Source organism: Nuphar pumila, chromosome 1 (genome assembly GCF_984573655.1).
Source record: "Nuphar pumila chromosome 1, dmNupPumi1.hap1.1, whole genome shotgun sequence".
Classification (NCBI taxonomy): Eukaryota; Viridiplantae; Streptophyta; class Magnoliopsida; order Nymphaeales; family Nymphaeaceae; genus Nuphar; species Nuphar pumila.
The window spans coordinates 129,207,372-129,225,761 of NC_143249.1; the positions used below are offsets into that span (position 1 = coordinate 129,207,372).

The 18,390-nt window shown below is 37.3% G+C and overlaps 1 protein-coding gene across 1 annotated transcript; it reads right to left on the reverse strand.

Moving 5' to 3' along the window:
* Positions 1–3,059: 3,059 nt before the first annotated feature.
* LOC149849158 (F-box protein SKIP22-like) lies at positions 3,060–5,165 on the reverse strand. Its single transcript, XM_089998797.1, has one exon. It carries the CDS (start codon positions 5,106–5,108, stop codon positions 3,297–3,299), a length of 1,812 nt encoding a protein of 603 aa, XP_089854923.1. The 5' UTR covers positions 5,109–5,165; the 3' UTR covers positions 3,060–3,296.
* Between the last annotated feature and the right edge of the window lie 13,225 nt (positions 5,166–18,390).

Below are 18,390 nucleotides of genomic sequence, written 5' to 3' on the forward strand. Positions count from 1 at the left end.
CTGAAGATGGTCATCTTTGTGTCAACCCTACAACGTATAGAAGTCTCGTGGGGATGTTACAGTACTTGACCTTTACCAGACCTGATATAGTTTATGTTGTCAATCAGGTATCCCAGTTTATGCATGCTCCAACGGAGGGTTATATGGAAGCTGTGAAGCGCATTCTACGCTATTTAAAAGGAACTATAGGAGACGGATTTGTTTATCGCAAAAACGATAATCTGCATAGAGGACATGAACTCATCACTTATACAGATGCAGATTGGGTAGGGGATCCAGATGAGAGACGATCTGTCTCTGGATATTATGTATATATTGGGCACAATTTAGTGTCCTGGAGCAGCAGAAAACAAAAGGCAGTGGCATGATCGAGTACAGAGGCTGAATACAGATCGATGGCTGCAGGCACGGCAGAAGCCACATGGATTAGGCACTTATTGAGTGATCTTGGGGAGACAATTATTCGATCATTTCTTTTACGTGACAATCAAAGCGCAATAAACATTGCATGTAATCCTATCCAGCATAGCAGAACGAAGCACATTGAGATTGATCAACATTTTATACGGCAGAAAGTCGAGATGAAGGAGATAGAACTACGTCATGTTCGAACAGAAGATCAAGTGGCAGACCTGTTTACCAAGGGGTTAACAGGACGTCAATTTTGGCTATTGAAGAGCAAGTTGTACATGCTCCAAAATCACGTACAACTTGAGGGAGGGTGTTAAAATACAGTTTGCGTATGGATCTGGATCCAGATCCATACGCATGTTAAATGAAACACATGCTCAATATAACCTCATTAATGGCATTCTTGTAATATCTCTGATATTACAAGGATCATTGTATATCTGTTTTGTTTTATAAAGTTTAGGGTTTTGGAGGTCGAGCATTGTGTGTGCCGCCCCAGCCAATTGTGCATCTCCTCTCTCTCTCTCCCCCCTTTTCCTGTGTAAGCTGAACCACGCATACATCCATACGAAATTTGTCAGTATACGCCTCACCTTGAGGCGCGCCTCGCCCCAAGGCATGCGCCTCAAGGCGTATGAGGCGCACGCCTTGGGGCATTTGCGCTTTATGCTTGCGCCTCAAGGCACAAAGGCCCTCGCCTTGAGGCGAGGCGCGCTTTTAATAACACTGGGTTATTGTGTGTTTATTGGCGACTCGCTTATATCGTGGAGGTATAAGAGGCAACATAAGGTGTCACTCTCCTCCACTAAAGCCGAATACTGGGCAATAGCAACTACCACCACCGAACTTGTTTGGCTAAAAAGTTTTCTCAAAGATATAGGTGTCACCATCTCCACTCTATCGAAGATGTGTTGTGACAACAAGAGTACTATCTACATTGCCAGCAATCACACCTTTCATAAACGAATAAATTGCATACAGATGGATTGACACTACATTTGGAAGGAGTTTCTATGGGGTATAAATGAACTCCCTTATGTCACATCCAAATATCAAATCACGGACTTCTTCACCAAGGCTTTGTCGGTGCCTCATTTTTTGTTCCTCCTTGACAAACTTTTGGTGATCTCAAAGTCAATTTGATGGGGTGTTAAATATATATGTGTATACATCAGAGTTACCAGTCGAGGAAGCGGGAGCGGGGAGCGATACGGGAAGCGGGAGCGGGAAGCGAGGCACTTTCAAAAATTTAGGAAGCGGGGAAGCGTGGGACCACTTAGAAGAAAATTCCGAACCGTCTCGGAAACGACCTAGGAAGCGAACCGGAAGCGACCTAGGAAGCGAGGGGGAAGCGAAAAAAATGAAAAAATGGAGAAGCGAGGGGGAAGCGTGGGGGAAGCGTGGGGGAAATGTGGGGGAAACGTGGGGGAAACGTGGGGGAAGCGTGGGGGAAGCGCGCTTCCCATTTATGGGAAGCGCGTTTCCCATAAAAGGGGGACGCGCTTCCCATAAAAGGGAAGCGCGCTTCCCAAAAAAGGGGGACGCTTCCCCCTCACGCTTCGGAAGCGCGACGTTTCGCGCTTCCGAAGCGCGCTTTCCCTTTTGCCTAGGCGCTTCCGGTAACTCTGGTATACATTCACATATATATATATATATATGTGTGTGTGTGTGTTTCTTATTTTATAATAGGTAATGCCTTCTATGGGCATTTTAGTACTTTGCACAGTGTAATAGGTACTGACCATTAAGGGCAGCTTTGATATTTTTTTTTTTTGCTTTTATTTTTTGTTATAAGGGTTTTTTTGTCACTAGACCATATAGCTGTTGGGGCCTCCCAACGGCTAGATATTCTAGTCGTTTGGAGCTCCCCAATGGCTATATTGGGCACCTTTAAGCACCTGTCTCATGTATATATAAGGGACATCTTGTCTCCTTTCATGAATGCTTTTCTTGAGCATTTTCTCAAGTGAATAAATATATTATTTTTTATATTTGTGCTCTTGTGAGTGATATTTGTGAAGTGTGCCTATTACACTTCTTCCTCAGCCTAACAAAATATACATGCATAATGCACATTTTTTGCATAACTGGAGGGTGATACATGACCTAACACAATGGGCATCTGCACATGATAGTTAAGGAGACAACCATGAGACAACATGCAATTGGTAAAAACTGCATTTTAACATGTGACCCATATTCAACATTTTACTGAACTCATGAAGTAGATTTCTAATCCAGCATTCTTCTTCAAAATATTGAACATCCTCAAATGGCACTTCATGAAGAGGGAAAAAATAATATAGAAAGGAGAAAGAGACCTAGTCAATGAAAATTAACATGAATAAACAAACTAGACATCCAATAAACCTTAAAACATACTAAAAATTTAAATAAAACAAGACCAACATAAGTAAGACTTGTCTGGAAAAAGACACATCCAAGTCAGTCACAAAAAAGACATATTTGGTATACTTGTTAAAGAATTCTTCTCAAAAGCATGGCCTTTCCATAAACCTAGAAAGAGCATTTCATTTACAATGAATAAATCCACTAGGAACATGAGCTAAGGAAATTAGCAGCAGAACACATAAAACTCCAGACAAATCAATGAAGCTTCAAACACAAATGAGGAAGATATCAGCATATATCTTGATTGAAGCTCTTACATGCTTTATTGCCAACTCTATTGGAAGCATAACAAGGTTTTAACTATACATAGAGATATATTAAGGGGGTTTACGACCTTCCATGCTTCATAGCCAACTCTATTGGAAGCACAACAAAGTTTTAACTACACTAGAGACACATGTAGTAATAGTTCAATCCGGTAAAACAGCATCTGTTTATATACCTGCCATCAGGACATTTTATGCTTAACAAGCTTATCCACCCAAATTACAGTAGGGGTGGCTGATTTGTCTCCCAGTCTGGAATCCCAAGTCCCTTCTATTGATACCATTAGGAAGAGGGGCTGCACCAAATGGATGAGGAGATGGGAAAGGAAATCGATCATAATCACCCCCAACAAAACCGGATCGCCCAAAAGGGCGACGCATGTATGGAGGCAGAGCATGAGGCGCCTGATCCTGATTCGCCAACCTAGTTGGGCTCATACAACTCTTTCGTTGAATCCATGTCTCTGCAAATCTTACTTTCCAATCTACGGGACAATCATCTGCTGGAAAGCTGAACTCTTCTATATACTTCTTCCTCCAAAGGTCATTATTTGATGATAGATAACGAAATTCCTTAGAGACACGGCTAATGTGGACAAGGTCCAGAGGAGGAAGGCGCTCCAAGACTTTTGATTTCAACTCTGCAGGCAGGCAACCAAGAGAAGCAGGTCGTGGCAGTCCCACGCGGTTGCACAATTCATGGAGGAGGGGCAAAGAAACATTGTCCTTGAATTCTTTCCAGAACTCAGACACCACTTTCTGATAGTGGCATCTACCTGCACACGAAGGCTCTTTCCTCTGCTGCACCACTGCTCTGATAGAAGGAACATACAGCGAAAAATTGAGAGAAATCCTGTGCAACTCGGAAGAGGCTCCGTTCACACGCCCATAAACAACAACACAATCCGGAAAATTCTCAATCTTCAACATCACGAAGTTTTCTACATCCCTGAGTATCAAAAGATCACTAAGAGTATAGGCAACCGACACGGTAGACTCGGAAGACCACCCATCGGGCAGGCGAAAGCTCTCCGACGCTTGTTTCTTCTCCATATGGAATTCCAGAAACCCCGACTCCAACATGACAGCATGGATTGCAACCACGAACAAATCTAATCCGCGCTTCACATTCGAGCCTTCTCCAGAGAAAACCCTCATCAAGAACCCTAGAATTGAACGGGGTACTCCCTCAGCAGCAGACGAGGCTGCGTCGAACTCATGATGATTCCCATCATCCGTCATAGATGAAAATCGACCATTTTCGAAATCGCTTCCAACTGCGCAAGCAGAAGCAGAACCATCACCCAATCCTTTTCCTTTTGCAGTAGACTTTCCCACCTCATCGCGACTATTAGAAGCCTCAAAAGGCCTACAACTCACACAGGCATCTCTCATATCGAAAGAAGAGCCGCTTGCACGATGAGCATCAACATCCATAGCGTCGTCGAATTCCGAAGTAATCGGAGTTCCGTCCGAACGAGGGGCAACCGACACAGACTTCAGATGGGAACCTCGCGAATCCGAATATGAACCGATTTCACGAAGACCATCAACATCCATAGCGTACAATTCCGAAGGAGCCAGAGTACCACCAGATCCATCAACAGCACCAAAAGCCCCAACCGGCGCAGAATTCCGATGGGCACCACCCAAATCCGAAGAGGAACACCTTCCACAACGACTGCGGCCATCAATTGCGGCCGATCCGGACGAAACCAGAGCATCCCCCGCATTGGGGTTTCTCGCCATCGCGGAAGGAGAGGACCCCCCTAACTGGGCGCTCAGCCAGCGGTAGAAGATCAGATCCCCTGAAGCAATGCCCAGAGATGCGAAGGGTGCATCTGGGGGGAGCCCGTCGGCGAGCTCGTCCCTCTTGTTGAGGGAGAGTCGGAGGGAGGAAGGCGGCAGGGAGAGACTCTCCGAGACGGCGTGCCTCAGTTGCTGCAGGGTCGAGGGGGTTGTGGGGATGTGGACCCTCGTCGTCTCCCCCGATTCTTCCGACCTCAACCGCAGCTTCATGGCTCCTCAGTTGCTGATGCTCCTCTTGCTTTCGACTACCTTCAAGGCGCGCGCACGAGAGAGAGAGAGAGAGACTTCTGCAATTTGCTTGCGACGGGACGAGCGTCCGGCTGGGGAAGCTTCCACGTAGGCCAATCTCCATGTCACGGATGTCGGCCATATTTTGAGAAACCGACATAATGCCCTCGAAAAACTCTATTTTCAAAATATCGTTAGATTTGAAAATATCGTATTTTTATCAAGATATCTTAACGTGATAAAAAAGTTCTTTTAACAAGTTCTCTCTCTCTCTCTCTCTCTCTCTCTCTCTCTCTCTCTCTCTATATATATATATATATATATATATAGGAAAACATCATTGGGCGCAACTTTTTTTTTGGTCTTTAGCGGCTGATGGAACTGCCGCTAATCCACCCAAAGTCTTTAGCGGCAGTTTTGCCCACGGCTAAAGATGCAGTTCATAGGCGGATAGTCATTTGATCGTCGGTCTACTATATATATATATATATATATATATATATGTGTGTGTGTGTGTGTGTGTTCCTTAGTCCCTCTTTTTCATTAGGTCTTGTTATGTCCCTTTAAAAATCATAGTTTTAAGTTTTTTCTCATGTTTAACACCGTAGATGTGATCTATAAGTTTTGTTTAGTGGGAAATGACTTTTTGATTGCCAGAATCTAACCTATATACAGGTTTTTTTTTGTGATCCAAAGTCAATGGTTATAAAGGTACTAGTTTTTCTTGGCTCATAAAAACATATTTTTCTGTTGAAAAATATGATCCAAGAGTCTATTCCCACTAAATCGATCATGTTAAATACATCTAATAGATCAGATCTATTATAAAATATTTAAAACCTATGGGACAGAACGAGAAATGGGGCCTCATATGTTCAATTCTCACGTGTGTGTGTATATATATATATAAGCCTGATTTTGAGCCTAATCATGGCCTAACCCTACTTTTAATGCCCTAAAATTTTATCTCAAAAATCATGAAAATTTTATTTTTTTTTAAATGAATTTAAAAATTACAGCAAAAATTTAAAATTAAATAAAGAATTTGGGCAAGTTACAGTTCTATCACATAATTCATCATATCAAATTAAATTTCAACATTCAGATACTTAATTAAAGTTCATTCCAAATTTAAAATAATAATATTAGAGATCCTTTTAGAGTCCATAAAAAATATGAATGTCTACAATCTAGAATCTTGCAAAAAGAAAAAAGATTTGGCTCAGGTCCCGCCACAACCTCCCGCTATTGCGTGTGTCATTTATTCATTACCTATAAAATTTATAATAGGGTTAGACTCAGCAAGACTCCAGTAGGAAAGTGTTATTCAGTACTCGTAAATCAAAATAGGTATGTAAAATAATATTCCTATAACTCATACATGTAAACAAACAATCATTAATCCAAAGACACATACATTACAATGTATCTAACGATTTTCAATCGTATACTATTGAAATTTTATGCATGAACAGTTAAATATGCATTTACTTACATTGCAGAAGTGACGACAACTTATGCATGAGTGACTTAATTACTTTTAATTAGGTTTTCCTTTTAAGTGATACATGCCATGACTATCTAAATACACAATTAATTTAGGTTCTCACTTCTTAGCCTCATGGGTACGACACAGGCAATAACATGATCAAGGCCATAGCGTAGGGGATGTATTCATATAATTTATGGTTTCATTCTTGATCAGACATCTTTCACCAGTCTCGGGTGAGGGATGATTGTATCGAGAGAGAGTTCTCAACATTGTCATCTTGATGCATTATATTTTCACGCATGAGTTTCTAACCATCCACCCCGTGCCTACTATGGAGGCTTCTCCTATCTTTATGGTCGAGGAGGATGTGACGCCTCAAAACTCCAGACCCGAGATTTTTGTCTAAAAATTTAAAAATTTTTGTTTCAAACAATAGAAAATAGGGTTTTATGACTTGAAGTTCGGATAAGACGATTTCGACGGGTCACAAGTTAAGGAAAAATATTTCTCAAAGGTCAAAGTACAATCAAAATTTGTATATTCATATATATCAGAGTTTCAAAATTTGTTTTACAACTTCATGAAGACTTAGGATTCAAAATAATAATATAAAAGTATCCAAAGTCGGTCTCGAGATCTTGGAAGTTGATGGTTCATAATGTTGTCCTTGTCTTGTGTCATCTCATATTCATTGCTCACCTAAATTTTTATAATAATAAGGTCATACTTGCGACGGTCTGGTAGGTATCTTATCAATTACAAGTAAAAAGCATAACATATAATATTTATAATTTAGTGTTCATAAATCTAGAGAGTTTGACTTATTTTATATCAGGTATATAGTAGTGTGATTCTGTTAAACTTATGTTTCGATATTTAACTCTCATTATGAGTACTCATAGGAAAAACTTTGAGTTAGTTGAGTCCATACAGTTATGCTATGTGTTTTAATACCCCATATGACTAACTGGCTCTATCACTCCGCAGGGGGTGGTTCAATAACCGAGGGAGAAGTTCACCCTAAGCCATAAACAAGAATACACCATAACCTTTTATAGAAGTATGAAAACTATCCACCTAGGATTCATCTATGGTAGATCATGTCATGTATCTCTGGTAGCCAAGGACATCAAGTTATTACTACTTGAGGGGCATATTAACAACAATATTCATCGAAGTTTGTACCTCCTACCCTCACAAAGGTAGGCATGTGAACGAGAAATATGAAATTTTTCTGATGCAGAGCATCCTGAAGATCCAAGCTTTGAAGACGAATTGGATCCAAATTCAATTCCCAAGATTCGATCCAGGATGTGATCCATGGCAGATCCAATCGAGTAGGACAATCAGGGTCCAATTGTATCTCCGCATACTCAGATCCATTTTTAATATCATACTGCAATATCTGAGATATTTTGTATCTTTCTCAGAGATTGTAATTTTATTTTTCGATTCCATTTTGTCATGTTACGGAATCACATTAAATTTATTTTTATTTTTATTTTTTAGGTGTCGGATTCTACGGATGTGGATAGTTCTGGTACCTTGTAGGATTCTTTTGTGGCACTAAAGGGTGTATAAGGAACGCGGGTAGTTTTTTATTTTTCATAATTGCATTTTTCTAGTTTGTTTTTATGCAGGATCCAATTCGTTGCTCGATCTGGATCCGGATCTCGATCCATTTTAATGGAGCTCTAGTTGGTGCCATTGGGAGTGGACCATCTTAGCCTTCATTCAAAGCCAGCCTTGACTATTCCAAGTCAATATGGTTGTTGGACCTCTTAATGGTCCTTAGCCAAAATTAGCTTAGTCAATATCGTGGGTTGTGCTATGCTTGAGAAAGCCATTTTTTTCTTTAATGTGGCTCTTTTCCAAGCTTATTAATCAAGGAAGGTCGACCAAGGGAAGGTGGTTTTTGTTCTGGAAAATTCAAAATTTTTTTGGTGGAGAAGAAGTGTTTGAAGGGTGAAGACAAACTCAATATTTTAATCGTATCTCCCTAGATACTGGTCCAAATTACATGATCTTTAGTTTGTTGGAAAGCTAAGATCTTTCCCTATAAGTTTGTTGTTTACTATTTTGTATGATTCAGCTCGGTTAAGCAGATAAAATCTTTGGAAAGTTTCCTACTCACAACGTCAAGCCCTTTTGTTGGTGGAAAGCTCGAGTTTGTGAGTTTTTTTTTTTAGAATCCCTTTGTTGAAGATCAACCTTGACGTGTTGCTGTGTAAGCACTTGGGTTCGTCATTGCTGGGTGTTTAAGTTGCAGTTCATGGTGTTTAAGTTTGGTGTTGGTTGCTTCCCAACGACATCCCAAGGTCATATTCATCCGGATAAAAAAATCACTGGTTCATTTGTGTTTGTCTTTGCTTTATTATCAATTTTCCTATGTTTGTTTGTTGAATGTTATTAGTAGTTGCAAGTCAATTATTTGCTGAATTTTCTGAAATATTTATGTTGTTAAGTGATTCTACTGTTCAAAAAAATATCCAGTTCGATTTGTTTTTACATAACTCGGTTTCCTGTCAAAACCGAATTTCTGAATTCTGAGTTATCAAGAATGACTTTAAAGAAACAATTGTATCAGCCTCGATACTAGTCAGTTTCTGGCATTCTTTAGCTTTTTGGAAATCTAAGACAATCATCTACAACTTTGTAGTTGAGGCTATTGCGTGAATCGGCCATCTGCACCCTTGAAAAGTGCTGATAAGATTTCTGTCAGATAGGAGTTCACTGTCATTTGTTTGGTTCAGAATACACCAGGTGGTGTTCGATATTTTTTAATTCTCTTGAGATTCCCTGCATAAAAATTCAATTTGTTTGATTTTGTGAAAAGCTAGAATCTAGATCTAAAACTTTTGTGTTCAGAGTCATAGCTGAATCCTTGTTTAAGTATCTCAAAAATATTATTCTTCTTACTGTTGTTGAATAGGTAGAAATTTAAGTTATTTGATACTATCTCATAAAATTTCTAGAATTCAAAAATTCATAGTGACTCATAGAAAACTCAAAAAAATCCAAATCTTAGTTCGTTGGAAAGGTCTGGATCTGATCTACATTTTTTCAGTTGGTAGTTTTCATAAAATCCACCATCTGAGAGGTCGAAAACTCCTTCAAACAGACTATCCATGGTGTCCAAAAGTCTGACATAGGCTCATCTGTCCGTTCCAGTACTTAGTTCGTGGAACGGACACCTCAGATCCGAATCTAGTGATTTTAGATTCATTGGAAAGGTGTGTGAATCATGCATAACTTCTCTTTGGACCAACTTTGTCAAAATAGAGTGCACGAGTGCCAAAAACCCAATTTTTCTAAGTCCTATTTGGACTCTTATTCGTGAAAGCTTTCGCGTGTGTTAAGATCCATTTGGATCTTGGATCATGGATCGGTGTTCACCGAGTTCACATCATTTTGGTATCAAAGTGGGTTGTCGGATTTCTTAATCCGACATGATTCCTGGTGTTGTGGATGGTCAATTTTTTTTTTAGGATCCATGTGCCATGTTTGGGGAAACCGGATATAGGAGTCAAAGCGAGTATATCCCTGAAAAAGACATTTGTGACCTTAGGGATGAAACTCAAACCTTGCGACATCAAATCGATGATCTTTATCGTAAAATAGACGATTTTATCAAGGAGTGGAAGAAGTCATTTGAGCGAAGTCAATGCGTTTCTCAAGGAATGCGTAGAACACTTCCTTATGACTCTGATGATGAATTTGAGTCAGAATGGGATAAGAAAATGAGGTTTTTGCAAAGTCAATTGCTCGTTAAACAAACTCGGATGTCAAGGATAAAATATAGACTTTGTGAACTAGAATTAGAGGAAGAGCTTCATCACAGATCGGATCTGCTTCGATCCTTGAGGGTGTATGGGTGGTCCGACTCCGTTCGTGAGTCTGACCCATATCAGTACTCATATGAGGGTAGAAAGATGGATCCGCCTAGAAGATCCAGTCGGGAGTCTAGTGCTCTAAATTTGAAGGTCCATTATGTAAATTTCTCGCAGAGGGAAAGGAGGCAGAGCCCTTGTACGCCCATCTCATCCTTTAGTCCTCAACCTAACCCCACCTCATTTAAATATGATAATTCTCGGGTTAGGTTTGAGAAAATCTCGTGTGTGAGTTGCGAGGATGAAGAAAGTTATGTTTCTTCTAACTTTGGATCTCAATAATTCGACGAAGTCATATTGGAAAATGAGAATTGGGATAGCGAAGAAGAGTGTCAGTGTGAAGAAATTAATTGCACTTGTTATTTTTACAAAGGAGCCACCCGAGGAGCCTTTCGTGAAATGAATAGTGGACCGATATTTGATGAGAAAATCGTGAATGAACCCTCACCTAAAATTGAGGATGTTCCTATGTGTAAAATTCTTGATGAACCAACTTTTGAGAAAATGTATAAGAAGATGTCCCACATCTCTTCATTTTGGGAAATCGAACCCATAGAAGACCAGTCTGGTATCAATCTTGACGATCTGGTCTTCGAGAAATTTTATGAGCACAAAGAAGAAACAATTTTCTCTCAAGATGCGACTGATATTATTGTCAACAATGACCTAGCAATCCTTATCAGTGAATTCATCTTCGATAAGAATGTCAAAATTGAAAAGCCCTAACATTGTATTGAGAATTTGATTAAGATGTGTGATAAGGAGCTTTTAGGAATTGAAAATTTAGAAGTTCACAATGAAATGACTCTTGTTGAGTTGTTCAAAAATTCTGAGATGAATACATTGGAAATGGCAAACATGAAAACTCTATTTTTTTTTTACCATCAGGATTTTGTTGATAATCATTCTTTTGTATCTTTGATAAATTAAAATAGTAATTTTGTTCTATTAGTATATTGTGTTGCTTATTTTCAAAATGAATTGTCTTATGATTGCGAAACTCCGTGTGCAAAGTTTGATATTGTGATGCTTATTTTCAAAATGAATTGTCTTATGATTAGAAAACTCCATGTGCAAAGTTTGATATTGTGATTAGCATGATACATAGACAATTTTTATCTATGATTGATCTAAATTTTTTGTTGTAATCGTTAGAGCCCTAATACATGGTCAAATTATTAAATATCAAGTCCTAGAAAATTTTGTGTTTCAATCTAATTCGTCTAAATTAGATTGTCCAAGAAATGTTAATTTGCATATTTTTAGTCAAACCATAAATAATTGTGAGAATCCATGTGAATATTTGAGTAAAAACCCAAGTATGTTTGCCTTGCATGATAAAAATATTGATGTGTTAATATATGATAGTAATTTATAATATTTGCTGAGCATACATAATGGTTTAAGTATATATCTGATGTTATCTATATTGCATAGTACATTTATTTTTTCTGTGGACAGACTCTGTGTTGATTTTATTTTGAATGTTTGCAGGGATTATGGAGCTTCGCATGCGAAAAATAAGGCTCCGAGGATGAAGCCTTTCGACCCAGGGGGAATAATACAAAGCCTCCTAAAGATCCGAGCTTTGAAGACGAATTGGATCCAAATCCAATTCTCAAGATCAGATCCATGGCAGATCCAATCGAGCAGGACCATCTGGGTCCAATTGGATCTTCGTGTACCCAGATCCATTTTTAATATCATGCTGCAATATTTGAGATATTTTGTATCTTTCTTAGAGATTGTAATTTTATATTTTGATTCCATTTTGTCATGTTACAGAATTACAATAAATTTGTTTTTGTTTTTATTTTTATTTTTTTTTATTTTTATTTTTTTTTATTTTATTTTTATTTTTATTTTTATTTTTTTTTATTTTTTTTAGGTGTCGAATTCTACGGATTCGGATAGTTCTGGTACCTTGTAGGATTCTTTTGTGGCACTAGAAGGTGTATGAGGAACGCGGGTAGTTTTTTATTTTTTATAATTGTATTTTTCTAATATGTTTTTATGCAGGATCCAATTCGTTGCTCGATTTGGATCCAGATCTCGATCCATTTCAATGGAGCTCTAGTTGGTGCCATTGGGAGTGGACCATCTTTGCCTTCATTCAAACCCAACCTTGACTATTCCAAGTCAATATGGTTGTTGGACCTCTTAATGGTCCTTAGCCAAAATTAGCTTAGTCAATCTTGTGGGTTGTGCTATGCTTGGGAAGGCCATTTTTCTTTTTAATGTGGCTCTTTCCCAAGCTTATTAATCAAGGGAGGTCAACTAAGGGAATGTGGCTTTTGTTCTGGAAATTTTGAAATTTTCTTGGTGGAGAAGAAGTGTTTGAAGGGTGAGGACATACTCAGTATTTTAATTGTATCTCCCTAGATACTGGTCCAAATTACATGATCTTTAGCTTGTTGGAAAGCTAAGATTTTGCCCTATAAGTTTGCTGTTTACTATTTTGTGTGATTCGGCTTGGTTAAGCCGCTAAAATCCCTGAAAAGTTTCCTACTCACAACATCAAGCCCTTTTGTTGGTGGAAAGCTCGAGTTTGTGAGTTTTTTTTTTTAGAATCCCTTTGGTGAAGATTGACCTTGACGTGTTGCTGTGTAAGCACTTGGGTTCGTCATTGCTGGGTGTTCAAGCTGTAGTTCATGGTGTTTAAGTTTGGTGTCAGTTGCTTCCCAACGACATCCCAAGGTCATATTCATCCGGATAAAAAAATCACTGGTTCATTTGTGTTTGTCTTTGCTTTATTATCAATTTTCCTACATTTTCTTGTTGAATGTTGCTAGTAGTTTCAAGTCAATTATTTGCTGAATGTTTAGAATGAATGTTCTGAAATATTTATGTTGTTAAGTGATTCTACTGTTCACAAAAAATATCCAGTTCGATTTGTTTTTACATAACTTGGTTTCCTGTGCCATGTTGTAGATGGTCACATTTTTTTTTAGGATCCATGTGCCATGTTTGGGCAAACTAGATATATGAGTCAAAGCAAGTATATTCCTGAAAAGGACATTCGCGACCTTAGGGATGAAACTCAAACCTTGCAGCATCAAATCGATGATCTTCATCATAAAATAGAAGATTTTACCAAGGAGTGGAAGAAGCCATTTGAGTGAAGTCAATGCGTTTATCAAGGAATGCGTAGAACACTTATGACTCTGATGATGAATTTGAATTAGAACGAGATAAGAAAATGAGGTTTTTGCAAAGTCAATTGCTCGCTGAACAAACTCGGATGGCAAGGATAAAATCTAGACTTTGTAAACTGGAATTAGAGGAAGAGCTTCGTCAGAGATCATATTTGCTTCGATCCTTGAGAGCGTATGGGTGGTCCGACTCCGTTCGTGGGTCTGAGCCACATCAGTACTTGTATGCGAGTAGAAAGATGAATCTGCCTAGGAGATCCAGTCGGGAGTCTAGTGCTCCAAATCTGAATGTCCATTATGTGAATTTTTCGCTGAGGGAATCGAGGTAGAACCCTTGTACGCCCATCTCATCCTTTAGTCCCTGACCCAACCCCACCTCATTTAAATATGATAATTCTAGGGTTAGGTTTGAGGAAATCTGGTGTGTGAGTTGAGAGGATGAAGAAAGTTATGTTTCTTCTGACTTTAGATCTCAACAATTCGAAGAAGTCATATTAGAAAATGAGAGTTGGGATAGCGAAGAAGAGTCTCAGTGTGAAGAAATTAATCGCACTTGTTATTTTTACGAAGGAGCCTCACGAGTGTGATCATTGAAAAAATTTTTCTCTTTCCCTTTTTCTTTTTTGTTTTCCTTTCTAGCCTCTTTTTTTTTTGAAGGGGAATAAAAGATAGAAAAGAAGAGAGAAAAAGAAAAAAAGAAGAGAGGAAATCTTTTGCAAAGGTCTCACTTGATCTTAATTTTGAAAATATTTTGAAATTACTTGCCTCCATTTTTTAAAAATTTACGAAAAAATAGAGAGACGAGATTCGCTCGTTGGTACGATGTTCAACCATTCATGGCGCCTTTACCAGGGATAATCGAACCAAGAATCAAACTTATGCCTTTTGCTTTACCTAAATAATGTCTAAGAATTTATTCTAAGTCTAAGAATGCACAAAGAATCACGCTTGTGCATTGCAAATGCAGAGATGTATGCTTTTAAGAAGAAGAATTTTAGAATTTTTAGGATTATCCAAGTGATTTTGAAATAAGTTTGAAAATATTTTGAATAAATGGTTTTTAAAAATTGATTTGGAAAAGTTTGATTTTGACTCTAACTTAGAACTTGAAATAGATCTGAAAGAAGAGACTTGAAGTTCTAAGTCTTGTAATAATCAGAGATTTGAAAATAAATTTTGAATTTGAAGAAATGAAGAGAAAAGGAGAATTGGAACTGAGATAGAATTTAAAGTAAAAAAAATGAAATTTTAAAGTAAAAAATGAACTTTGAATTTGAATTTGATTCTCAAAAATTGATTTTGAAGAAGGGTTCTTTGATCTTGAGTTTTGAATTCAGAACCTAAAATAGGAATTGAATTTGGAAATTGAATTTAGACTTCAGAAATAGATTTGAAAAGTGAATTTCGAAAATAGAGTTGGAATTTGAATTTGGATTTGAGAATCAAGATGAGATTTGGAAATGGAATTGGATTTGAGAAAACCAGATGAAATTTGAAGATGGAATTGGATTTGAGAAATCCAGATAGAACTTGAAATCTGCCTTTGAATTTAGAGAAAATCGATTTTTTTTAGATTCATAATCAATCTCAAAACTTTGATTTTGGATGAATGAATTGGATTGAGAATCAAGACTCAATCTTAGACAAAACCTGGAGATTTTTGAAATTTAAAATAGAGAATAAACTTGATTTTAAACTTGAATTTTGAAATGAGGGGATGAATCTTAGAATCCCAAAGTTGAATTGAAATTTGAAATTTGATTTGGAACATTGAATTGATTTTGGAATTTCAAAGTTATATTGAACTCTGAAATATGATATGATTTGGAAGTTAAATTATGAATTTAGAAATAAACTTGAAATTTTAAAGTTGAATTGAACTTTGAAATTTGAATTTTGAAGTTTGAATTTTGAAATAAGATAGAATTGAGAATAACAAGATGAATTTGAAATTATAAATAAGAATTGAAAACTGTTTTGAGAAATGAAAAAAATATTTGGAAATTTATCTCAAAATCACTTGGATTTTTTAAGATAACTTGAAAATAAAATGCAATTCTATCCTAAATAATGAATGAGTTAAAAGAATTTTGAAAATTGATTTTGAAAAGCATATTTCATTCTTTAGGAGAATTGAAATAGGATTGAAGATATAATACATTCATGACTATGGTCATAAATGTATTATAAATAATTTGTGTTTAAATTCAGATAAAGAATAAAATACATTTTGGTGCCTTTATAGGGTTTGAAATGAAATTAACTTTCAATATATTATGACTATGGCCATGAATATATATTTTAAGTTAATTTATAAGTCAAACTCTGATAAATGAAGAATTTTTTTAGAAAATATGATGATTTTTTAAAGAGACCCAAGTGTGGATTCGATGTTATCTCATAAAAGATAAAAATCCTAAGTATTGTTCACATTTTGACTATGGTCATAAATGTGAATCATTTACTTAGAATTTAATTACCTTTTATTAGAATGGTGCACGTGTCATTCGTGCTTCACCATGGTGGATTTTTGATAAATAAGATAAAATAAGATGAAACACATGATTTATGAGATTTACATGCTCATACATTCTATTCTAAGCTAGAAAGTAAATATTCTCATTGATATCTAACTATTACATCATTGAAATTGAAAATTGATAGAATTCTAAATCTAAAAGGAAATTCAACAATTCCTGCATATTTCCTGTAAAATTCCAAGTTAGCACAAGTAATATGGAAAAAGGGGTGTCATGTTGAAAGGTTAACAATCATATGGTCATGTCTAGGCCAATAATAAATGCCGATGTACCTATCTAAGTATAATGCTTATACTAAATGAATGAGAATATAACAAATATAACATGTAACTAAGAAACTAGAAACACTAACGAAGATGAAACGGGAAATGAAATGAGGATGACATGTATAGAGGCGTAATGGATGAGATTCATGCATTTATCAATTATGAGATGAATGTCACATGATTTTGGAGAAAATTTGCAGAAATTATATTGATAAATTGATAAAAAAAGGTGACATATGAATGGTTTAATATGCATAATGATTGAGCAACCTGCATGATCCATTTACATTTGTACAAGCAATATGCAAGAAAAGATAGAAAAAGATGATATAAACATATACTGAGATGCAACAATATGGGCATAAATACAGTGTGACAATAGATGTGCTGAAGGTGAATGAGTGACTACAACAATGGTGGCTGTGTGTTAGTGAGATGTTGTTGTGGTGTATTAGAATGGAAGTGCAAGAAGGAAGGCAAGCATCAGGTGTTGTGACAAAAAAAAGGGGTGGTGAAGAGTGATACATGTTTGCAAAGGGCACATGTGAAGATTGCAGAGTATTGAATGATGCATGACCCGTGTGTGAGGGCACATAACCTGCATGTGGCACTTGTCCAAACATATTATAATATGGAGAAGAAAGCAAACCAGAAAATCCTCTGGTTATCAGAATCCAAATCTCAGAGCTCTCAACCTGTGGATTTGGAACATATAGATTGTTCTCCTTGTACTTAATTCTAGACACATCGTTAACACCAGCAGTGCCACTTAGTGTCATTGGTGTTGTGGCTGCATATCCAGTAGGATTAGTGTAACTTCCATAGTCTATTGGACTAGTAGCAGAAATGAGCTTATATTGTGCAGGTGCATATTTCAGACCACCTGGAGCAATTTGTGAGGTGATGTGCTGTATGTGTAGCACAAGTGGTGCTGTGAAATGGAATGCAATGGTGGCTACTGTGGATGCAGGAAGTGAATGAACAATAATGAATTAGGTGCACAGGTGCAGTGACCTTATGATGTGAATAGTGATATTTGTAGAATATGCACATACAGGGAGATATTGAGACTGTGCATGTGTTTAGTGGAGTATGAGGGAAAGAATATCAAACTTTACACATATTTGAACTGAAAATGCTTCATACCTCTCAACAACATCCCTAATTTCATTAAATGAATATGAAGCATCATTTGGCAATGTAAGGGAAAACGTACCTGATTCCTTACCATCACAAGGGACTCCAGTGATTAAAGATAAGGAACCATTTATAATCACTATAAAATATTCTACTGAACATCTCTGTTTCAGAAAGGAACAACGATTTTCTGAATTTGATCACATGAGAAACTTCAGAGACTTGCAAAGATGGCCCTATATATCGGCAATAAAAGATCCAGTTCAACAATGCTTTCACTCTTTCTAGGGCCTATTTCTCAAAGCCTGTATGGTTTTATCTGCCGCAAAGGTAATCCCAACAGAGGAGATCCGACTGTCATCCAATCATTATCATTCAAAAGGAATTAAGAGACATTGTCATCCACAACGCTTTGGCAGGCAGCAAGTACAACAGTGAATATACATGCATTGATAAGAACAACGTGACCACAAAAGATCGAATGAAGGCTATGGTGGGTTCAAGTTGGCAGTGCTTAGGTTCGACCTCCACAAGCTTATCTTGGACAAGGAGATTCACAAAATGATATGGGAGCCGATTAAGCAAAATTGACATGGCTGTGATTTTACACCTTGGAAACTCTTCACATTTTGTATATGATCGACAACTAATAAGAGAACCATCTGTGCCAAAGTTGATGATGACCCATCTTTTAGGCCTATGATCAAGTTTTGGATGAGCATGAAGCTGATCCACCCCTTTGCTTTTTGTAAGAATCGCACTCCAAGTATTTGTGACCAATCACATG